We start from the raw sequence: 25147 nt of genomic DNA, 5'->3' as shown, positions 1-25147 counted from the left end.
GATCCTTCAAGAATCATTAGATTCTGGAATGGTTTCAGAAGACTGGAAAATTGCAAAGGTCTTTCCACTATTAAAGAAAGGAATTATAGGCCAGTTAGTCTGACCTCAGTGGTTGGAAAGATGTTGGAGTGGATTATTAAGGATGAGGTCACAGGTTACTTGGAGGCACATGATAAAATAGGCCATAGTCAGCATGGTTTTCTCAGGGGAAAATCTTGCCTGACAAATCTGTTGGAATTCTTTGAAGAAATAACAAACAGGTTAGACAAAGGAGATCAGTGATGTTGTGTACTTGGATTTTGACAAGGTGCCACACATGAGGCTGCTTAACAAGCTATGAGCCCACTGTATTACAGGAAAGTTTCCTATAGTGGGGGAGTCTAAGACCAGAGGACACAGCCTCAGAATAGAGGGGCGTCCTTTTAGAACAGAGATGAGGAGGAATTTCTTTAGTCAAGGAGTGGTGAATCTGTGGAATTCTTTACCACAGGCAACTGTGGAGGCCAAGTCTTTATGTATATTTAAGGCAGAGGTTGATAGATTCTTGATTGGTCAGAGCATAAAAGGATACAGGGAGAAGGCAGGAGATTGGGGCTGAGAGAAAAATTGTATCAGCCATGATGAAATGGTGGAGCAGACTTGATGGGCCAAGTTGCCTAATTCTGCTCCTATGTCTTATGGTCAGCCAGTACATCTTTGGACTGTGGGAGGAAACCAGAGCACCCTGAGAAGACCCACACTTTTCATGGCAAGGACATACAGACTCCTTACAGATATGCCAGAAATGAACACCAAACTCTGTTGCCCCAACCTGTAATGGTGTTGCTCTAATCAGTAAGCTACCGTGCCACCTCCATTTTTTTTTTTAGCTTTCTTTCTGATCGTTTCCCAGCTGTTTTTATTGTCAGTTATCATGTTAGGGGTCATTAACATGGATATTAACGGTTTGGCATCCATATTATGTTTTGTTTACTTAATTCTCTAGATCGTATTGTACCGAGGTAATGAAGTCCTGGAGAGTGAATGTGACATGGCTGCTGTCCACCATCTGCTATCGCAGATTCCACAGGACCTGCCATATGAGACTCTGATCAGCCGTGCTGGTGACCTCTTTGTTCAGTTTCCTCCATCTGAACTTTCCAGAGAAGTTGCCCAAAAAGAAAGGTAAGAATCAGTAGATTCAGGGCAAATTAATACATGAATTTAAAGTGAAACTAAATTCTTTCATTTACTCTTGGAGTAACGTTCATTGTATAAGCTTAAGTAGGTTTAGCCTCTCTCTCTCTCTTCTACGTCAAAGTCAAAAATCCACTTTCTACCCCAGACTGTTCCCTCTCTGCTCTTGTGAAAATCATCAGTCTTTGTTTACAATTTTTAAAAATTCCTTCCATGGGTATATTGGCTGTAAAGAAGTTTTACTAAAGGTATACATAGGGTAAATGCAAGCAGGCTTTTTCCACTGAGGATGGGTGAGACTAGAATTAGAGTATGTTTAACTTGCTTTTATCTCAAGGAATGCTGGAGTGACTGACGTCATTTCTGGATTGCATGATATTTCCTATAGCCACTGTAAGGTTTTGTTGCTACTCTTTTTGTTTATTTAGCCGAATAAACTGGTGATGGCTGAGAGACATTGTGCTGTTCACTCAGATGCCCACTTCTTTTACCACAGTGTTCATGTAAACCAGTCAAATCTGTTTATGTAAGGAATTGTTAAAAATTGTAGCACAAACTTTTCATGAGAATTGCAGGAAAGAATACTGAGGAAAGGGATAGCTATTGGGCCCTTTGACTTTATGAAGTCAATCTTTGTCATTAATCTCTTTATATCTAATTAAAAGCGTATCTAATTATATCTAATTAATTATATCTAAAGAAAAGAGCAAATGATGCTAAATATAGGAAAGAGATGCATGGTCAAACAAATTATCTCAGTGGTGCACTATAGTACTCTATATTCTGCACCTGATTGGCTTCACTTTGAATATATTTGCATCAAAATTAGGATATTCTACCTAGAAAATTACATCTCTGTGAAGAATATTCCATAAATTTCATAATTCAATTTTTGAGTGCATTTGTCTTTAAATGTTTCTGTGTTCATGGTTTTGTTACAAATGCATGAAATATTTGCTGCTTTGTTTTTGTTTGGATTTTTTTCCACATATCTTGAATTAAGTTATTTGTATGTATCCCTTGAGCAGCATAAAATCTAATGAAGAGTCGCAATGTAATTTGCTTCTCCCTTTGGTTGCCAAGAGATTGTCAGGCTGATCTGGATTGGAGCGTACATGATTGTACAGTGCCTCCACCATGTGTAGAGAGAGGGGAAATGTTGGTATATTTTAATGATTGAGTCACAAATTATCCAAAAGCTTCGGAAATATTTCAGTCTTTCAAACTTGCATTTAGTAATAAAATCACAACAATTAGAATTGAAAATTCAAGACAGTCTATGAAACCCTCTGTTGGTCGGGGTTGAATATGAATATTGCATCCTAGCCATCGTACGTAAGCCAAAGCAGTACAATATGGAGTGCAAGCTGTTGCCCATGTAGCAGGCTCTCCCTCTCCAAGCAGCTGATGAGTCCAAAGGAGCGGCAGAGACCAGTACAGTTTGGCATTACTGTCATTGCAGGAGCTGCCAGTCAGCATTGAACTCAATGTAGGACGGTCTAAGTGACTCCAGCTCCGGATTTTTCTTTGGGGTTTTCTCCCAAAGCCTTCCCCATTTGTGTATATAGTAGCAAGACAACAGAGATTTGAGATCTGAGTTTTTCTTCTCCTAGATTAGATGCCAACCATGGCTGATAAGCCCCATCTGCCTGAAGCGACTGGTCTTAAAGTGCCAGTAACCCGCTTTTACCCCTTCTGTCAATAGAAGTGGTTCTGCTGGCTTTAGTAGCTCAGCCACATGTGAAGGCCAGGAGCTGGACTTGGTTGGCAGAGGCTATTTGAGAAGCACACCACTAGGATCAGTAAGAGGAGTCAATCTAAACACTACAGACCCTTTCTACAGAAATGAAACAAACCCTTCAGCCTATCTAGCCCACTGTAAATACTTGTAAAAGATGTGTACAGGGAAGTTGTAAAAGCCTAGGGTTCATCAACTACAGATTAGCCAATTTCCTCTGTTCAGGTGAAAATTGTTGAAAAGAAACAGAGGCTTTGGAAGACTGCAGAAATTTTAAATGTGATTTTTGTCATTACCCTGTAGACTACAAAATGATTGTTACTTGGCTTTTATAAAGACTGGTGCATTTTGAGGGAGGGCTTTCTGTATAGTTGCCAGCATTGAACTTGGTTAGTTAAAACTGGCATGTATGAGTATCTTCTAGAGCAGGGGATCCCAACCTAGGGTCCGCGGACCACTTGCTTAATGGTGTTGGTCTATGGCATAAAAAATATGGGAACCCTGGTTCTAGAGAAACTGCCCAGCCATTGATATTGAGGAGGGTTTCCAACATGGAGTGCACTGACCCATTGTGTAATGGTATTGGTCCATGGCATAAAAAAGGTTGGGAACCCCTGATATAGAGGAACCAGTGTACAGACCGCACTTAGATTTTCAGAGGTCTTTGATGTCAAATGTTATTGCAGAAAATAATAGCTCATGGTATAACAGATAAAATTGGCAGAGACAGAGATTGTAAATTTGTAAAATGTGATCAGAGTAGTTGGGGTGTTTAACTGCAGCCACTGTGCACCCATGGTTTTTACTGCCCATCACACCACTGGTGTTTAGGACAGCAATGAAGGTCCTTCATCTCTGGTGGTGTTCAGGGCTTCCTTCATCATGTCAGTAGCTTCCTCTCAGTTTTCACTACAGTCAGTCATGCAAGTCCCAGGTGGAGACTCAGGAATACCATCACACTCAAATGCAGGATTTTTCATTGCTCTTTCTGTAACAATTTTGTTTTAACAGTCAAGGTTGTTAGCCCTGAGCTGAACCCCCGAACCTGGAGAATTGGTGGACCTTCGAGCCACACCGTCCGAAATTCCCCGATTTAATCCTACCTTAATCATGGGACAACTTACAATGACCAGTTAACTTAGCAACCAGTAGGTCTTTGTACTATGGGAGGAAACCAGAGCACTCTGAGGAAACTCACTCCTTACAGATGTTGCTGATGCTGACCGCCAGACCCAACTTGTATAGCACAGAAAGGAATCTTAAAGTTCTATTAGTAACAAAGGGCAACAACTGGAGCTCAGTGCTAATACAATGGATATTAGTTAAATGAGACACTTCAGGACCAATACATTTTGGCCCAATTAAGTGGCTGTCCGAATTACCCAAAGTTTCATGGAAATGAAAAAGACAAACTATTGTTTACCTTATTAACAAATTGTGTATTTAAATGAAATACAGAATAAATTAATACTACAGTACTAATAAAACTGTTAGTTCCTAATAGTTATTGACAAGGGAATTAATCCAGTGTACACTGCTGTGTACTTTGATTGTCTGTAAATGGACAAAATCAGCATAGACATCTAGTGTAGATAATTGACTGCCTTCATACAATGCTTTTGACGATTGCATCCTCCAAATCTTCAATTTTATTGTAACGTTCAAGGTGATTGTCGATATCTTCAAATCCAACATAGTTCCTAACTTGCAGAAGTAGTGAAATTATTTTTATTTTCACTCGCAGCACCCTCTGGCATCTCCAAGCCTGAATGCTTGAAACTGCAGTGAGCAAAAGACTTCTAGAATGTCCTACTGCTCATTTCTCACCAACTATTGGTGACAAAAATCACTGCTTTTTGAACACACACATACAACTGACACTATTTAAAAGCTTTGCTGTAAGCACGGTGTAGTGTTTAACACCCACATAAGTTCACGTGACTGACCCTAGTTAGAAACTGTTCAGAAGTAGTCTCATGTCCTATTTAAGCAGCATCACATTGCAAATAAACAAAGGCAATCCTGGCTATTATCTTGCTTAGTTTTTGTTCTTTAAGAGTTGTCCCAAATAAGCCACTACCCTGATTAACCGATGGCCCAATTAACCGGAATCTACTGCATTCTTCCTGATGGTTGATTCCACCCCCCTGCCCCATTGCAACTCTCTTTTATAACCTCTCACATCCTTTGATTATTGATCAAAGTAGTAGAATATACACACTCTTAATTTTGAGTTGCCAGGTAGCTCTGGTACACAAAGACTAAATGTCAGAAGGCTTTGGGTGTGGATTGAATAGAATGAAGTGTTCTTTTAAACTGTTATTCTCATGAATACTGTGATTGTCTGTATCTGTGAATGTCACACTTCAACTGCCAATTTTATATTTCCCATTTTACTCTGCACTCAGCGCATGTTGTATTTGCTAATATATGCTCCAAAAAAAACTATATGCTATAGTTTAAGATAGCCGGTGACCATTCAACCTTGAGGAAACTTTGATCTCTTGGTTTGTCTGCAGTTACTCTGACAGCACCTTTGTTTGTTTATTGAGATACAACATGGAATAGGCCCTTCTGGCCATTTGAGCTGTGCTGCCCAGCAATCCGCCATTTTAACCTTAGCTTAATCAAGGGACAATTTACAATGACCAATTACCAGAGGAGCCAGAGGAAACCCATGCGGTTACGGGAAGAATCTACAATCTCTTGACAGGCAGCGGTGAGAATCGAACCTGGGTTTCCTGTACTGTAAAGTGTTGTGCTAACCATTACACTACTGTGCCACTCCATCTCCGCCACCGTGAATTCACTTTCCCAGATACATTTCACAAGATGAGTAGAATTGTGCTGGTCCATAGAATTTGAAATTTTGGACTTTTTGTGGTACGTAAGTACTTACAAGTGTTTTCTGTTATTCTGATAACATTTGGATTAATTTCTTTTCTCTTTATCTGTAATCAATATGACTCTTCTCAGCAGTTCTGGCTACCTGTAACACAAACAAAATGCTGGAGAAACGCTGTAAGTCAAGCAATATCTATGGAAAGGAATAATCTCAGCCGGAATCTTACATTCCTTTCCATAGATCCTGCTGAACTCCTTCTGCATTTTGTGTGTGTTACTTTGGATCTTCAACATTTACAGCATCTCTTGTGTTTATGATTTAGCTACTTGTACTGCCTGTATCCACAGTTTCTAATACAACAGCTATAAAAACTCGTCATCTCATTGCTAAGTGCTCCTTGATCAACATTCTTGGGAGGCAACATTGAACTTAATGGGACCAGGCACACTGGTACCATAAGAGTACATCAGGTTCACGATAAAATGCTTTCCATTTGTGTCGATGAATGTAGCTCAACACCAGATCAGAGCAAACCAACCCCTTGACTGGCATCTTATCAATTACCTTAAGCATTCAAAACACAAAATACTCTGCAGATGCTGGGGTCAAAGCAACACTCACAACACGCTGGAGGAACTCAGCAGGTCGGGCAGCATTCGTGGAAACGATCAGTCAACGTTTCGGGCCGGAACCCTTCGTCAGGACTGAAGAGGGAAGGGGCAGAGGCCCTATAAAAAAGGTGGGGGGAGGGTGGGAAGGAGAAAGCTGGTAGGTTCCAGGTGAAAAATCAGTAAGGGGCACCTGGAACCTACCAGCCTTCTCCTTCCCACCCTCCCCCCACCTTCTTGATAGGGCCTCTGCCCCTTCCTTCTTCAGTCCTGATGAAGGGTTCCGGCCCGAAACGTTGACTGATCGTTTCCATGGATGCTGCCCGACCTGCTGAGTTCCTCCAGTGTGTTGTGAGTGTTACCTTAAGCATTCATTCCTGCCACCATTCGTGGACAGTTTATATATGTTATGTTAATATGTCCCTCCTACAAAACACACTGTAATTGTTAGCTTGCAGTTACTCAAAAATAGTCTCCACTGTCTAGAAGGGCACACCATTGTTTGCAGATTCCCTTTCAAGTTGCATGCCTAGCTGACTTAGAAATATATCTCTGTTTTCTACATTGTCATTGTTGCTGGTATTTCTTCTACAACAGCACTGTAGAAGCATCTTTACCAAAAAGTGATTCAAAAAGATTGCTTGCCAATCTGTCTTGACAGCAACAAATGCTAACTTTACCAGTGGTGGCCAGATCTTGAAAATGAATTAAGAATTGTTTTAAAACTAATATTACTGTTCTACTGTTTTTTTGTTGTGAGCAGCAGTGACCAAGTAACATAACAGTTCTATTTGTTGCCTGAGGAAACAGTTCAGACTGGTACAAAGTTACCTGGGAAGATTAAGCCATTTTACATATAGACTAGTATAGTGGATAGTGCAGTCAGTATTAAACTCTGAGCTTTCACTGATGTCTTCTTTTCCTTGCAGGTTATGTTCACAAGCAGAAAGCACCCCAGTGTAGTTTGGCCCTAAGTTCACCAGTAAATATTTTTACACTTGAAGCTGATAAGCAAGTGGGGATGTATTATTTTGCAAGAAGGACATCTGTGGATATATCTGTGTTGGTTATGTACCATTAAAGGGCAGTACAGTGGGCCTGATACAGCAACAAGGCAATTTGTCTCCAACTCCATGTATTCTCTACTCTGTCATGTTTAGATGACACAAATTAGATTCTGACCCTGGTTTTTCCATAACGATCCAGTCCCAAGCAAAAGTGAGAGCGAGGAGCTGTGTCTATAGTCTGACCAGGCGTGTGTTTTACTGTTTACCTGGTGCTTTATATGATCAAAATAAATGGCAGGCAGAAAATGCAGCAGCCTTTACATTGTAACAGCAGATTAAGACAGGGAAAGCTAAAGGTAAGAATTATTAAATTAATGAACGATTTTTCAGTTTGAATGTTTGTTGTATTAATATAAATTCAGAGCGGCAGGCCAGATTGAAGTATGACGTTGTCTCATGTAAATCTAAGTTCTTGATATCCACTTTGCTACATCTGCCATTATTTTTCATCCATGATGATTTAGTAACCACTAAAAAACCACCTCCATTTTGTTGGGTGAAGTCGGTCAGTACGTAGTATTTGAAAGTCTGCAGATGCTGGAAGTCGCGAACAACGCACAGAAAATGCTGAAGGAACTCAGCAGGTCAGGCAGCATCTATGGAGGTGAATGAACAGCTGGGACCCTTCTTCAGGACTGAAAAGGAAGGGGGAAGACGCAATAATAAAAAGGTGGGGGTGAGGGGAAGGAGGATAGCTAGAAGATGATAGGTGAAGCCAGGTGCGTAGGAAAGATAAAGGACTGGAGAGGGAGGAATCTGATAGGTGAGAAAGGGAAAGAGGAGGGGATCTGGGGGGAGAATGGTGATAGGCAGGTGAGAAGAGGTCAGAGTGGGGAATAGAAGAGGGGAGGGGGAAGGATTTTTTTTAACTGGATGTAGTATTGATAGAGAAGAATAATAGAAGGTGAAGAGATTTATGGGAACTAAAGTAGATTTGTGAGACTTCTGTCATAGTGATGATTGTTTTTAGAGTAGAGGTAAGGAAGCTTCTAGGATGGTAAATTTTAAAGTGGTATTCAAAATTATGAAAAAAAATTAAAGTAACTAATTTAAACTGGCAGGTAGATCGATAACCAGAAGAGACTGATTTAAATCAATTAGCAATGTGGAAGGTAGGATTTTCTTTTTTACTACTTATTGCACTGGAATCCACACTCTGGTGCTAATAGATTCAGTAATAACTTTCAAATGGGAATTTGATAATTTTTATATTTAATTTATTTAGAGATGCAGCAGGCCCATCAGCCAATGAGACCATGCCACTCAATTACGCTCATGACCAATTAACATACTAACCTGTATGTTTCTGGAAATAATAAAAAAGAATTTAATTATTTTACAGGGCAATAGTGAACGGGCTGGGAAGTGAACTAATTGAATAACCATTTCAAACACCTGGCACAAACATGATGAGGCGAATGGGGCTTTTTGCAGTGTTGTGATTGCATGATTAATTTGATCTATTTTTCCCATCAGTTGAAGGTAAATTGCTCACCTAGTTTTGAAAATTTCAGCTACTTCTTCATCTTGAGGAATTGAGTGGATAATTCGCACAGTGATCTCACTATAAGAGGAGGCAGTGTTCGGCTAATTTACTCCACAGGGCATGCAGAAACTGGGTAATGACTACCGGCTCCAGCATTAGCAGTTGTCCGGAAGCTGCGTACTCGTTGTACCTTAAGCTAAGCCATTCTGGTGCTGCCACCTACCTAGCAATGTAGCAGGTATAGGTGCCACGGTAGCGTAGGGGTTAGTGCGACACTATTACAGCTTGGTTAGTAGGTGTTAAAAGTTAAAGTTAAAGTCTGTCCCAAGCCTTTGTGGCCCAGCAGGCTGGTGCTTATGCCGGTTTCTGTGGCATGAAGCGACTGACTACGAGACTCTTCTCCCTGGATAGGACTAGTCTTAAAAAACCTGGCAAATCCAAACTAACTATTCAGTCAACCTTCAATCAGCAAAAGGATAGAAAGTACAGTTGACAATGCAGTCAAATGGAAGTTTCTCATCAGTAATCTGCCTCTTTCACTTCCAATTATAGCAGCAGTACTGAATTGTTACTTTACAGCCTTACTTCAAACAAAGACACTGAATTATAGACGGAGGTTGAGCAGGTTGGGCCTGTTCTCATTGGAGCATAGGAAAATGAAGGGTGTGTAAGATCATGAGGGGCATAAACATAACAAATGCACACAACCTTTTCTCCAAAGTGTAGAGTGAAGAACTACAGAGTATAGGTTTAAGGTGAGAGTAGAGAGATTTATTAGGAGCCTGAAGGGTAACTATTTCACCCAGAAAGTGGTCAGTATATGAAATGAGCTGTCAGAGGAAGAGGTTGAAGCAGGTATATTAACAACATTGAAAAGGCACTTGGGCAGATATATGGATAGGGAAAGTTTAGACTCTAAAGATATTAGAGGAATATAGACCAAAATGGGACTACTTTAGATGAAATCTTGGTCAGCATGAACTTGTTGAGCTGAAGAGCGTATTCCCATACTATAACTCCAAAGGTGAGACAAAAATAACTTTCCTTCACATCATAGCGGGAGTCTCCAGTGGCTGTAGTGATACCTAGAGCAAAGGTTTCCACCCTTTCCCTCCACCTCTTCATGCTGGCTCTCTCCCCTTTATCTTTCAGGCCAGTTGAAGGGTCTCAACCTGAAAGTCAACTGTCCACTTCCCTCCACTTATCCTACCTGACCTATTGAGTTCCTCTAGTTATTTTTTATGTTGTTTGAAATATTTATGTTCATCGGTGAAGACATTAGAATACAAGACTAGGATGATGACATTTGAATTATATACAGTACTATGCAAAAGTCTTAGACACATGTAAATAGCTAGGGTGTCTTAAGACTTTTGCACAGTACTGTATTTGTCAAAGTGGAGTGGAGAACGCGTTTGTAAATCTGGTGTGAGCAAAGAATGTTGGGTATGGTGAAGGTGGAGCGGCGCGGGAGGAGTGTGGGACAGCTGGCAGAGGAGGAGTGCCAGGGTTGGGGGGGGGGTGTGGTGGGGTTGTTGGTGGTGTGGGCTCAGACACACCCAGCCCTGGGCACTAGGCAAGGTGATTTGATTCCAAAATAATTAGCTTTCAGAATGTCTCTATGGTGCTTCCCGCTCCCAACCACAATTCCTTTCTCCCTGCTTCTATTCCCACTCTCAGTCCACAATAGAGACGCATATTAGAATCAGGTTTATCATTACTCACATGTGTATGTCATGAAATTTGATTATTTTTCCAGCAGTTGCAGTACAGTGCAGTACATAAAATTACTACAGTACTGTGCTGGTCCACTACCAGTGCAACTTGGTAATGGTTCCCACATAATGGGGAGGTTGTCATCAGAGCTATAGTGGGTACAGAGGGTTTTGCATTTTATTGCCAGAGCTTTATAAGTTAAGTTATAAGAAGGAATTAGCTAGGCTAGGGCCATGTTCTGCCCATTGGGAGACTAAGGGGAGATTTAATCCAAGTACATAAAATCAGGAGAGGCTAGGAAGGAACAATTTCTCTTAGAAGAGAGGTTGGACTGAAGATAATTGTAAAAGGATTAGAGGGAAATTACTTTTGAGACTGGTGGATGAGCTTCAGTGGTACAAGAAGGAAGTAGACCAAGAGCTGAAACATTTAATTTAGCTGTGTAAATGCTGAGGCCTAAGTCTTCCTTCTTTGTATTTCTGTAAATCTAGAATATTAATTTTACAAGATGATCAGCTGTTGCATGGGAAGCGAATATTATGAGTCAGATTTTGTAAGGTTGCAGTAAAATCGTTTACACGGTATTTTCTCAATTCTGTTTGATGAAGCAAACTGAAGGCTGAATGAAAAACGCAAACATGAGGAATTCTGCAGATGCTGGAAATTCAAGCAACACACATCAAAGTTGCTGGTGAACGCAGCAGGCCAGGCAGTACCTCTTCCTAAAGATGCTGCCTGGCCTGCTGTGTTCACCAGCAACTTTGATGTGTGTTGCTTGAAGGCTGAATGACCTCATTCTGCTCCTATGGCGATGTGCAAGACAAGTTTTATTAAACACATAGTGGTAGCATATCTGGAATGCACTGCTGGGGAGGTGGTGGCAGCATTTAAGAGGCACTTCAACACATAATATTCTGGGGTAGGAGGGAAATGGGTCATGTGCAGGCAGAAAGGATTAGTTTAATTTGGCATTGTAGGCCAAAGGCTGTTTTTATGCTGGATTCTATGTTCTAACTTTTCTTGTCACAGTGAAATAACAAAATAGACCAATAATATTCTGTAACCTTTACTTGGATGATTTATACTGATTGTCTGAAGTAATATGGATGGAATTACAAAGAAGGCACAAAAGCAGTAAGAATTTGACAAGAACATTCACAAATTTCTACAGATGTACCATAGAATGTTAAGCATTCTAACTGGTTGCACCACTGTCTGGTATGGAGAAGCCGCTGCACAGAAATGGAAAAAGCTGCAGTAAATTGTAAACTCAACCAGCTCTATCATAAGCACTAGCCTTCCCAATATCCAGGACACCTTCAAAAGGTGGTGCCTCAAAAAGGTGGCATCCATCATTAAAGACCCCCATTACCCAGGACATGCCCTCTTCTCATTGTTACCATCAAGATGGAGGTACAGGAGCCTGAAGACACAAACTCAGCATTTCAGGAACAACCTCTTCCCTCTGCCATCAGATTTCTGAATGGTCAATGAACCCATGAACATTGCCTCACTATTTATCTTCTCTTTTTGCACTACTTATTTAATTTAATTTTCAATAGGTTTCAATAGGTACATTTAATGTCAGGGAAATGTATACAATACACATCCTGAAATTCTTTTTCTTCGCAAACATCCATGAAAACAAAGGAGTGCTCCAAAGAATGAATAACAGTTAAATATCAGAAACCTAAAGCTCTCCCCAACTCCCCCACCCATGCACAAGCAGCAGCAAGGCAACGACCCCCCCACCAGCAAAAATAGCATCGACGCCCCACACCACCATAGTGTTTTCTTTTTATATATACTTACTGTAATTTATAGTTTTTATTATATATTGCAATGTACTGCTGCCACCAAACAACAAATTTCTTGACATACCCCAGTGATAGTTAAACCTGATTCTGATTTAACTTAATACAGTAAGGGTAAAAACCAAGGCTGCAATATTGTAAAAGCTTAAATGAAACATTGGTTCTAGTCCTGACCTTGATCTTTATGGAGAATGTGGAATAGATGCCACATATAACAGGACTGTGTGTATGCTGCCTTCAGGGTTTCTGTACATTGAGTAGTAGTTCTTGGGAAGGTTGTGCTTCAGTCATGAATTCATGTGCTAGAACTTGTGTGGGAATTTTCATGTGCTCGAGAAGAATGTGGGCTCACTCTGGTACTTATTTTGCAAAGCAAAGAAAGGACGTGTATTTATAAAGTAATTTTCACAGTGGCCTAGTGATTTACAGCTAATGGAGGACTTTTCTGGTGCACTGTTATGAAGTAATGTGATAGCCAGTTTACACAGCAGAATCCCACTTGTATATGAAAAGTAAATATGTCCTGATGAAGGGTCTCAGCCTGAAATGTCAACTCTTCATTTCTCAACACAGGCATTGCTATAACTGTTGAGTTCCTCCAGCACTTTGTGTATGGCTCAAATAAATATCAAGTTTGTCTGTTCTTGTTGGTCATAGGCATCAGAAAAATGGTGGTGTTCTGAAGATAAAGACAAAAATGTGTCAAGTTCTTATTGAATTAGGGTCAATATTTTTATTTTTCTTGTAGTTTAACTTCATGCTTGTTTATATTTTCATGTAATCAGCTGTTTGTAATTGGTCAGTGAATTTTCAGATATCATTTTACATCTGGTTGTGTATTTTTCTAGCATTTTTTCTGCAACCTGTGTCACACCAATGAATCTGTCTCATAGGTTGTTCCTTATCAATGGAAATGTCTCTTATCTGTCTAGCTTGTACAAGACAATCGTGACTTTCATCCTTTGCCTTGCTTTTCTCACGCTTTCTTTGTTCAAATCTCAGTGGAGTAAGCTGGTTACTGTTTTTTTGTTACAGACACCTAATTAAATGGCTGTAACCACGTTTTATGCCTCAATTCTGACTTCTGAAGAACCTTCTGGACTTAGAGGTCCAACATTCTGAAGCTTTTTGAGAGTTTACAAGAAATTGAGTCAATATCAGTCAAATTGCGGTGTCGCATTGATCACTTCAGATTCCGGACCGGTTAACTGACAGGATATAACAAGAATCTATCATACTATTGTTTGCCAAGTACAGTGGTACAAGTCTTTTGTCCTTGGCAGCTATGCAGAAGTGATTATGGAATTGGTGGCAACGACTTTATGCAGTTTGCTGTTGAACAGTTATACTAGGCATGTGAATGTTATATAGTGGGGGATATGAGTAACAATTTGCAGAACTTCATTGTTTGAAGTCCAAAGATAAAGGAAGCTAAATGCTTGATATTTCTGTGTGTGCTGTGTTTCTGAGGCTGCTGCCCAAGGCCAGTACCAGAGAGCATTGGTATAATAAACCTTTAGGAAAACACCATCAGATTACTGAGGCCACTGTTCGTGTTTGCACAATATAGCCTAAATATTATTGCAGTGAATGGAGTTATGCTGTCCTAACATCATTGCATTCTTCTGATTGATATGTCCTGTCAGCCCGAAGTCAAATCTTTATTCCTCTCCATAGATGCTGCCTAACCTGTTGAATTCCTCCAGCATTTTGTGTGCTACTCTGAATTTCCAGTATTTGTAGAATCTGTTTTGTTTACTGTATTCTTCTTGCCATCTTTAGCCTTTTCTCTTTCATTTTCTCTTGAATGCATTCTGTTGATCTCTTTGAATGTTACAAAATGATGGCTGGGTATGTGATAGGAACTTGAACCATTTAGCATTCCAAAGTGCCTGTATAAATGGTTATTTTGCAGATTAGTGAATAAACATAGCTGAAGATATCAAATAAAACATATATCTGATGCCAGTCTTGATGAGTTCTGAAAAATTAGAATGCCCAACTAATTGGTTGTTTGGTTGCCTTTATGTGGAGTTTTTAAAATTGATTTTCTTGTGCTTCTTTGTATCTACTGTGAATATCTGCAAGAAAATGAATCTCAGGGTAGCTTATGATTACATATACGTACTTTGATAATAAATTTACTTTGAACTTTGAAGGATTAACTTTCTGAATTTAATTATTTTCAAGGTTATTGCTGTAATTTTAAATTAGTTATTTTCCAGCTTATTGATGTAATTTTAAAGGGATTCTATTGAGCAGTGTACATAATATCGCTAATCCTATTGTGGCATTTTATAGTGTGCAAGCCTGCAATAGTGGGGAATGCATTTTACAAACTACAAATATAGGATCTGTTTGAATTATCCATTATCCTTGTCTTCTCACCAATAAATGTTAATACGTTTTCACAAATAATGAGTATACAAAATTGAGGGGTAGAGATGGGATATGTGCAAGCAGACTTTTCTCACTGAGGTTGGGTGAGACTGGAACTAGAGGTCTAGGTTAAGGATGAAGGATGAAGTATTTAAAGGGAAACCCGGGGAGAACTTCACTCAGAGGGTGGTGCGAATGTGGAACTAGCTGCCAGCAGAACTAGTGGGTGTGGGTACAATTGCAACCTTTAAGAGAAGCACGGACATGCACATGTATGGGATGGGTATGGAGGGCCATGATGGGGCGAGGCAGAATAACAGTTCACCATAGAGTTAGTGGGCCGAAGGGCTGTAGTGGTCTGACTCTGTAATTTTGTCTAGATCCTCACCTGGACTTTATGGGTCACATGTGAGTTTTGGTGATGGTTTGCGGACTGTTTGCTTCAGATCACTGCTTGTTTCTACCATAAGATAGTGGCCAACACAAAGGTCAGGAGGTCTGGCTGTGTGTTGTCATTCTGAGTGCTTAGCTGGTGAACGCAGCATAATTTATTCTCTCACCTTCCTCACCTGTGGTAGATTTGAACCTGCTGTTGCGGCAGGGGTCACACTGAAGGAACGCAGACATTTTTCACCAGCGGTAAATTCTGAATTAGAATTTTTAAGTATGTATTATGTTGACTTTATTGTCTTACTGAATAAGTGAACTTTTACACTGCATGTGATTTGTCTAATTGAGAATTCTGTGCCTGTCCACTTCCACAGCACTGCTGTCTCGACCTTCAAAGACTTTGAACTGGTGTCAGCTCAGCAGCACCCTGACACAGTGCTCCGGAGACGGTTTAAAGACCAAGTGCAGCAGGCACCCAGAGCGAGTACAGATGTAGCAATAAGGCGGACCAGGAGACTGATAAAACTGGCAGTGATGGGTCTAACTGTAGCACTGGGAGCGGCGGCCTATGCAGTGGTCAATAGCGCATTGGAATGGGCACCAAAGTTTGAACTTCAACTTTTCCCGTGAAAACTGAAGTCATTTTTAGCCACTTTATAAAACCCCGATCGCGTGCTATGAGAGAGGGGCATGATTTTCGTTCACTGTCATTGCCTTTTAGCTTTGAATGCACCACTGAAAACTGGAAGCAGGTTATTCCACACATTCATTTAATGACTGGATGGACACAGGATTTTTTTTTGGCTGCTACTTTGCGTGAATTGCATCAAAGATAAAGCTGCAATATATACCACCACTTTTATTTTTGAAACAAAGTATTGGGCTATGACTTGTTTAAAAAATCTACTGCCTCAACATGATCGATGTGAAGTTATGCCACTGAATTCTTATACGGCACGTCACTAATCTTGTTTACGTTACTGAAGAAAGGCGATTCTGCAATAACGGATGTGTGATGATGTGAGGTCATATTCTAGCAGGCATAGTATTGTGCTACCTAGGGCAGTTTTATGGAAGAATTAACCTGTCTGCTCCCTAAAGTAAGATGTAGAGCTTTTTAAAAAGTATTGGGGAAAGAATTGAATTGGTTATATGCAAACACTGAGTTTTAACAGCATGCATAACCCAGGTAGGAGAGGAGTCTTACATCTTTACTGGTTAATAAAGCTGTTTCACTTGTTCCTCAACTAAATTTTGAGACATAGTAGAATAGAACACTTTTGTATGAGACGGTGACTAGAAGAGAACAGGTCCAGTGCCATCTCAAAAACTTGTTGAACTGTGCCTTGTTTTACATTCATTCCCCTGATTTATTTAATGAGAGCAGCATTTTATCAAAATATGTAGAGCTGAAGACAGCAGATTTGATTTAATGTTTCTGCACTTTTATAACCTCTGGCAGGCTGGCATTAGGGGGTGTTTGGTCAAGAGACCTTCGGACAGATTTTCAATGGAATAACTGAATTGGCTGAGCTGACCTTCCTTGAGTGGCCTGCCAACATCGACTGTTTGTAGTCATGAATAAAGAATGGTCACTTTAGTTATTAACTTGACATTCTTCCACAGCGGGTGTCAATACCTGGAAGGGGAAGGGTGATGGAAATAAAAAGGGTTTCCTTCAATCGGTTTAAACAATTGACTGAAGTTCCCAGTTCTTTCTGCCTTTCCAAGTGGCTGACTCTGGGGATGACTTGCAGCAAAAGATGCTGGTCACCTGACCACACCATTACACAAGGAGGATGAACGTGGACTGTCAGTGAGTCTCATTTTCTCAGGGTAGTTATACTTCTCATTTTTGCATTTCACTACCATCCTCTAAACTGCCCTGCTTTTAACAATGCTTATCGGTACCATTATGACGAGATACCTCAGCAGTAATCTGTGGGATGTTTTTCTTTTCTTTCATTCTGCTACAAACCAAACAATCATTTTCAGTAAGTGCAAAAACACATCTTTAATTTGCTCTTCAATGCAGATTGTATCACTGTATGTCATTGTAAGTCTAGAATATTAGCTCAAAAGATTATTTGTTACTGGTACCTGTTCAACGAATGTGACACAGGCAAATGGGCAACAAGCTAACTATTTAATAAATACATTTTTAAATATTTTAACTGTAGTATATTGCTGTCGGTGGCCTATGCCCCATTTGGGGTGATGGGCTTAACTGATTATATTAATATTGGCCTTAATATTGGTGTCAACAGGCACACTAACCTCACTAAAAGTGTTGTAACTTGTCTTGCTATCCCTTGTAGGCCAAGTTGCTTGAGATTTTGGCATGAAAGAGTTGTGTTCTGAATACGTTTTTAGCTTTGATCAGCCATGTACAATTCTTTGCTTTATTTTTTGTCATTACAAGATTTTACTAATAATTTTGTGAAGATACCCAATATGCTTAACTTACAGAAATATTGGTGGTAAAATGGTTTTACTATAATGCTTTAATTTTCCTTTCATGTTTTCTTCTTGCTGTTGATGTCTCTGCAGATAAGCAATCTTTTTGTTAGGGCTTGATTTCTAATCATGATGCCTCCAAGAGTTGCTGCCTCAAGGAGCTCGTCATGGCTTTTTAAAAGGGGTGAATTCTGGTTGGAAGGAAGCTTATTTCTCATTCATGGAATATAGACTATGTTTACAAAACTTTTATTTATTGTCCATCTCTGACCTTGTGAAAGTGGTGGTGAGCTGTTGTCAGGCAGCATCTATGGAAGAGAATAAACAGTTAATGTTTTGGGCTGAGACCCTTCGGGCCTTGCTGAGGTCCTCCAGCATTTTGAGTGTGTTGCTCAAGAGTTCCTTCCAGCATCTGCAGAATCACTTTTATTTGTTTATTTAGAGATACAGCACAGAACAGGCCCTTCTGGCCCAATGATCACATCATCCAGCAACCCACCTATGTAACTCTAGCCTAATCACAGGACAATTTACAATCACCACTTAACCTACCAACCAGTACGTCTTTGGGCTGTGAGAGGAAACCAGAGCAGCCAGAAGAAGCCCGCGCATTTACAGGCAGAGATGTGCAAACTCTTTGCAGATGGCAGTGGAATTGAACTCCGATATCTTGAGCTGTGATAGCGTCACACCAACCACTTCACTATCTTGGTGCCCACTTGCCTAAATGTCATCCACTATAGTAGTATTTGTAATGGTGTTCACACATACTGCAGCAGTTCATGATGGTATCTCACCACTAGCTTCTCACTAAATGGGGTGAGCAGTTGGTCTTGCCAGCGGAGCCCATACTGCATAAGTGAAAACTAAACCTGTTCCTTCCATTCAGAATTCATATCTACCAAAGAGGTGACTAGCACTTCAGGGCAGTAGCATTGGTAACTCTGATCTCACTTCATACACATGTTCTTGTTTGTGCCTGTAAGTGTTACTGACCCCTGTTATCAGGCTTATCTTTCAAAACTTATTCTTGGTCCCTTCATTTGTTACAGGTAGGAATGGAGATGGAAACTAAACCACTGGCTGTATATTTCAATAATACACATTATTTTTGTCAGTCAAATGGTGACCTGATGACCAAATGTTGATATGCCTTGGTATATTACAATGACTGGCTTGATTGCTGGATGTGCAGTTTTAAAACTGAGACATTTTAAAATTTTATTTAGAAATACAGCACAGAACAGGGCCTTCTGGCCAGCAACCCACCTATTTAACCCTAGCCTAATCATGAGATAATTTAAATTGACCTACTAACCAGTACATCTTTGAAATGTAGGTGGAAACCAGAGCACTCAGAGGAAACCCATGGGCTCACAGGAAGAACGTACAAACTTCTTACAGACAGCGCTGGAATTGAACTCCCAACTCCAATGCTGCTACTGTGGCACCCAATTAGAGTAGACAGTCCCTCAGTTTAAGGCTGATGTATAATAACTTGCAATACTATTCTGAACTGGAGTAGAGTGGTTCCCAGTGTTATGGCTAGTGTTGTTAGGAACATCTGCTTATCATGCAGAGCATTTCCCACATTACAATGGTGAGCGACTCCTTCATTGATTGTAAAGGGCTTTGGGCATTCTAAAAGGTGCTATGTAAATTTGAGTCTGTATTTTGTAATTCATTAATACAGAATTACACCACATTATGAATTTTAAAACAGAAGCAGCCATTAACATCCCTCTTTCATTGGGCAATCAGTCTTGAAACTGGATAAAAAGATCTGTAAAATTAGCACCTGGTAATGTTTAATACAGGACTCAATCTAATAAAGCTTTCCTATTCAGATAATTTTGTGAATTGTAGTGAGATTTGTTTACACATTTGGATCTTTAATGGGCAACCATTTTGTGAATCTTGTATTCCTTTTGTTCTATGTAATTTTACACCACATTTTCCCAGCCAAGTATAGATCGTATCTTATGCGTTAAAATTTGGCTTGTAGGTTGTTTCCCAGGTAGGTGTTTTATCTGATATTAACTAAATTAGGTAATATGCCTTTTGTGTATATAATATAGGATGAGATTGATCAGATCCCACTAATTACTACCTATACTCACTGTGTATACCTATACCTGTACTTGCTGGAATTTAGAAGAATGAAAGAGGATTTCAGGAAAACCAATCAAATATTGAAAGGCCTCAATAGAGCGGACATGGAGAGAATGTTTCCTATAGTGGGACTGTCTAGGACCAGAGGGCACAGCCTCAGAATAGAAGGATGTCCCTATAGAACAGAATTGAGGAATTTCTTTGGCCAGTGGGTAGTGACTCTGTGGAATTCATTGCCACAGACTGCTATTTAGATTAGATTATGAGGACACGCAGTCCTCTTTTATTGTCATTTAGTAATGCATGCATTAAGAAATGATACAATATTCCTCCGGTGTGATATCACAAAAACACAGGTCAGGCCAAGACTGAAAAACTAACAAAAACCATTGGGTAACCATTGGAGGCCAAATCATTGGGTATATCTAAAATGGAGGTTAATAGGTTGTCGATTAATAAGGATGTGAAAAGTTACAGGAAGAAGGTAGGAGATTAAGACTGAGAAGGGTAATAAATTAGCTATGATGGTATGGTGGAGCAGACCTAATGGGCTGAATGGCCCAATTCTGATCCTATGTCTTATGGTCTATCCGTGAGTAACTAACTTCCACAACAGTGGTCAGTTCAAGTGCTTCAGCCTAGCCTGTCCTTGGCTGGAACAATAGGAAGGCACTGTAGTTAGTCGCTAATCCTTGGACAAAGGAGAAGAAACTTGCATTGTATTTTGGTTCTAGCAAGGGAGGTAGCATGCCAGACCTAATATCTTGTAGCTTTCTGGTCATCTCACCACAGGGAGGATGTGGAAACTATAGAAAGGGTGCAGAGGAGATTTACAAGGATGTTGCCTGGATTGGGAAGCATGCCTTATGAGAATAGATTGAGTGAACTTGGCCTTTTTTCCTTGGAGCGACAGAGGATGAGAAGTGACCTGATAGAGGTGTATAAGATGATGAGAGGTATTGATCGTGTGGCTAGTCAGAGGATTTTTCCCAGGGCTGAAATGGTTAGCACGAGAGGGCACAGTTTTAAAGGTGCTTGGAAGTAGGTACAGAGGAGATGTCAGGGGTAAGTTTTTTTTTAAATGCAGAGAGTGGAGAGTGCAAGGAATGGGCTGCCGGTGACGGTGGTGGAGGTGGGTACGATAGGGTCTTTTAATAGACTCCTGGACAGGTACAGTACATGGAGCTCAGAAAAAGAGGGCTATGGGTAACTCTAGGTAATTTCTAAGGTAAGGACATGTTTGGCATAGCTTTGAGGGCTGAAGGGCCTGTATTGTGCTGTAGGTTTTCTGTTTCTAAAATGTCAGAAACACTTGGGTCAGACAGCATCAGTGGAAAGAGAAAGCAGGTGAATACTTAAGATCAGAGACTCTGTCAGAATTGGAAAAGAGTAAACTTGTTCGATTTACATTGCACAGAGGGCTCATGAGGGATGGATAGGACACAGGGAATCTCTCTTGATAATAAGACCAAAAGTATTGGTGGTTAGAAACATGAAGAGTTTCTGCAGATGCTGGAAATCCAGAGCAGCACACACAAAATGCTGGAGGAACTTGGGTCAGGCTGCATCTATGGAAATGAATAAACAGTCAATGTTTCGGGCTGAGACTTTTCTTCAAGTGAAGGAGGGGCTGGACTAGAAATGGTGATTACTTATTCATTTGCATAGATGCTGTCTGACCTGCTGAGTGCCTCCAGCATTTTGAGAAGATGAGTTGCTCTTAGGTGGTTACATGCTTCTTTGTGTTGTCCATTGCTAGGAGTATGTCTGTGGGTGTGTCCAACTGATCAGGCCATATTAATGGGACAGGAAAATGGAGTCACAAATCTCAGATAGTTCAGTGGCTAGTTCTGGAAATCCTATTTTAGCACTCCATGGTTACATCAGGATTTACCTACTCACTCACCAAATTATAATTGTTCACAGGATTTGGACATTGCTGGTGAGCTGAACGTTGACCATCCCTGAACAGAATGGCAGTTGAGCATTAGCCAAGTTGGTGTAACTGCACATGTATATAGGGACAGACTATTTAAGGATGCCAGCTTTCCTCCCTGAAGGACAGTGGTGAACTGAAGACCATTCTGACAGTTCACTAGTTCCATTGTCATCATCACTAATACTGGCTTTCTAGTCCATATTTTATTCAATTGCTTCTGTGCAATGTCAGTATTAAATTTGTCTCTCACAAGTCTCCAGATACCAGTGCAGTAACTTGAGCATTATTTATTTAGAGATACTGTGCAGAACAAGCCGTCAACCCACCTACTTCATCCTAGCCTAACCATATGACCATTTACGATGACCAATTAACTTATGAACTGGTAAGTCTTAGTAATGTGGTAGGAAACCAGAGCAAACGTGGTCACAGGGAGAACATGCGAACGCCTTACAGACATCGGCAGGGATTGAACCCAGTTTGTTGGCCTGTAAAACATCATGCTAATCGCCACACTACCATGCTACCTATATTCTACCATGATAATCAAATACCTGAGGAACTATGGAAATCCATGAAAATGTTATTTGCTGCAGTTATCAGGGAAAGGTTGGTGGATGAATGGGAATAGATATTTTAAGTGCATTTCAGAGTTTCTTTATTAGATTGGAATTATACATGTTCAGAAGTGAATTAGAATGACAGAAACAGGAAAATCCATTTTTAAATGTGTGCTGAATCTCAGCTTTGTGCCTTCCATGACTTGGTACATTTCTAGAGTTTCCACAAAAGCATGTTAACTCCATTCTTGGGACTTACTTACTTTTCCCACGATTTAAAGGAATGAAACTGACCAATCACCTTGCTTTTTTTAAAATATAATACATTATTATAATTGAATTCCTTAACTCCCAACTACAAGGTCACCAACTTGGCGCTTGGGAACTGGCAGTATACATTGCCTCCACCTCATCTCACTTTGAATCTTAGCTACTAATGGCAAGATGCTTCATCCTGTGCATCCCTGTTTAATTTGCACTCTGCTCCTGGTGGACAGTGATAACTCTTCACAAGTTCAGTATCTAGTTCATGGTGCCAGTCGTTCAGCTTTAGTACAAGTGGCTGGGAATGTCACTGTGCTCCATGTTCTTCCCCGACCTCTGCCACTGCATTTGTATGAGATGCTTCAGTCAGTTACAGAGATATAAGAAAATAATGCTTTGGAAATCCTTAGTTATAATTATTCGGATGCAGTAAAAGGTTTTCTCCCCCAAAATATCGAAGCCAGTACTTTCAAATTAGACTTGCGTTTATCTGGATTCCAACAAATTAGAATGTTGCCATGGTTTTAATTTCCTTCAGAGCTGAGGATACTTGTCCAGCAGAATCTAGTCTCGGGTACATTGGTGTGGCATTTAGTACACAGGGAATCAGTGGCAGTTCTGGCATTTGGGATGACATGGTACACCATTGACACGGCAACGGCATCCTCCACTGATGTCACCAGCCCCCTGAAGCAAATGAGAAAAATAAATTAAACCTACATACAAACTAAATAAAATCAAAGTATAAATACTTAGTCATAAAGCACAAGCCCAAGATGTGGAATGCTTATTCTTCTGTTTCTTAATGTTTGACTAAATTAGGAAATGTTCTAGAGATGAATTAAATTAGGAAATATTCTTCCTGTAAGATCTAGGATCAGAATAAGGCTATTTGGCCAACCAAGTTTTCTCCGCCATTCAATCATTATTTTTTCCCCCCATAAGTGTTGCCTGGCCTTCTGAGTTCCTCTAGCATTTTCCATGATTTGCTCAGATTTCCAGCATCTGCAGAATATCTTGTATTTAAGACTGTTTTTAAACTCTATTTTCCCACTTTCTCTCTGGGACCCTTTAGCATCAAGAACCTATCAATATAAGCCTTAAGTACACCCAATGACTTTGCCACAGAGGACTGTGGAGGGAGTCCCACAGATTCTTCACCCTCTGAAGAAATTCCTCTTCATCTCAGTTGTAAATTTGTTTGGAAAAAACAGTGACAGAGCACCAATGGCTGAAATTTCTGGAAGCAATTTGGAAGGCATGGGATATACACGTACCAAAGAGGAAGTAGTATTCTAAAGGCAAGATGACATAACCAAAGGAATTCAAAGCCAAAGAAAGGGCATATAATAAAGCAAAAATTAGTGGAAAGTTAGATGATTAGGAAGCTTTTAAATATGTATAGAAGGCAATTTAAAAAGTCATTAAGGGAAAGATGGAATATGAAAGTAAGCTAGCCAATAATATTAAAGAGGATATAAAATTTTTTTTCAGATACAGGAAGTGTAAAAGAGGCGAGTGTGGTTATCGGACTATTGGAAAATTATGCTGGAGAGGTAGTGGGGGGGGGGAGAAACAAGGAAATGGTGGACAAACTTAGTATTTTGCATCAGTGTTCACTGTGGAAGACACTAGGAGTATGGTGGAAGTTCCAGGTGTCAGGGGGTATTAAGTGTGTGAAGTTACTATTACTGAAGAGAAGGTTCTTGGGAAACTGAAAAGTCCTAAGGTAGACAAGTCACCTGGACCAGAAGGTGTACACTCCAGGGTTCTGAAAAAGGTGGCTGACGAGATTATGTAAGTATTAGTAATGATCTTTCAAGAACTACTAGATTCTGGAATGGTTCCAGAAGACTGGAAAATTGCTGAAAATACAGCTTGCTGTACATCAAAGTTGCTGGTGAATGCAGCAGGCCAGGCAGCATCTCTAGGAAGAGGTGCAGTCGACGTTTCAGGCCGAGACCCTTCAGTTAGTCCTGACGAAGGGTCTCGGCCTGAAACGTCGACTGCACCTCTTCCTAGAGATGCTGCCTGGCCAGCTGCGTTCACCAGCAACTTTGATGTGTGTTGCTTGAATTTCCAGCATCTGCAGAATTCCTGTAGCTTGCTGTACAAATCTGTTAGAATTTTCTTAAGAAATAACAAGCAGGATAGACAAAGGAGAATCTGTTGTACTTGGATTTTCAGAAGGCCTTTGACAAAGTGCCACATGCACTAACAGACAGAATCTACAAACATTTGGATAGACAGGGACTTATTAGGGAGAGTCAACATGGTTTTGTGCGTGGCAGGTCATGTTTGACCAATCTATTGGAGTTTTTCGAGGAGGTTACCAGGAAAGTGGATGAAGGGAAGGCAGTGGATATTGTCTACATGGACTTCAGTAAGGCCTTTGACAAGGTCCCGCATGGGAGGTTAGTTAAGAAAATTCAGTCGCTAGGTATACATGGAGAGATGGTAAATTGGATCAGACATTGGCTCAATGGAAGAAGCCAAAGAGTAGTAGTAGAGAATTGCTTCTCCGAGTGGAGGCCTGTGACTAGTGGTGTGCCACAGGGATGAGTGCTGGGTCCATTGTTATTTGTCATCTATATCA

At 40.3% G+C, this 25147-nt stretch overlaps 2 protein-coding genes across 13 annotated transcripts in view; one reads left to right on the top strand and one right to left on the bottom strand.

Annotated features, from left to right (window-relative positions):
• tbc1d20 (TBC1 domain family, member 20) overlaps window positions 1–19533 on the top strand; it is a 64750-nt gene extending 45217 nt beyond the window's left edge. The window contains exons 7-8 of one of the 2 annotated variants that reach the window (XM_063041077.1): window positions 986–1164; window positions 15594–19533. In XM_063041077.1, coding sequence (XP_062897147.1) covers window positions 986–1164; window positions 15594–15849 — 435 coding nt within the window. In that variant the 3' untranslated portion in view covers window positions 15850–19533. The remainder of the gene's footprint in view (window positions 1–985; window positions 1165–15593) is intronic. The other variant, XM_063041076.1, reaches the window with a different exon arrangement.
• A 2835-nt stretch (window positions 19534–22368) lies between these two features.
• Window positions 22369–25147, bottom strand: part of rbck1 (RanBP-type and C3HC4-type zinc finger containing 1) — an 83629-nt gene continuing 80850 nt past the window's right edge. For 8 of the 11 annotated variants that reach the window (XM_063041066.1, XM_063041068.1, XM_063041067.1 and 5 more), the window contains one exon: window positions 22370–23238. In XM_063041066.1, the coding sequence (XP_062897136.1) occupies window positions 23158–23238 (81 nt within the window). In that variant the 3' untranslated portion in view covers window positions 22370–23157. Of the gene's footprint in view, window positions 23239–25147 lie in introns of all 11 variants that reach the window. The other 3 variants (XM_063041071.1, XM_063041069.1, XM_063041070.1) reach the window with 1 other exon arrangement.

Source organism: Mobula hypostoma, chromosome 2 (assembly GCF_963921235.1).
Source record: "Mobula hypostoma chromosome 2, sMobHyp1.1, whole genome shotgun sequence".
Classification (NCBI taxonomy): domain Eukaryota; kingdom Metazoa; phylum Chordata; class Chondrichthyes; order Myliobatiformes; family Myliobatidae; genus Mobula; species Mobula hypostoma.
The sequence above is the reverse complement of the archived record's forward strand: the minus strand, read 5'-3'. Positions and strand labels throughout refer to the sequence as shown.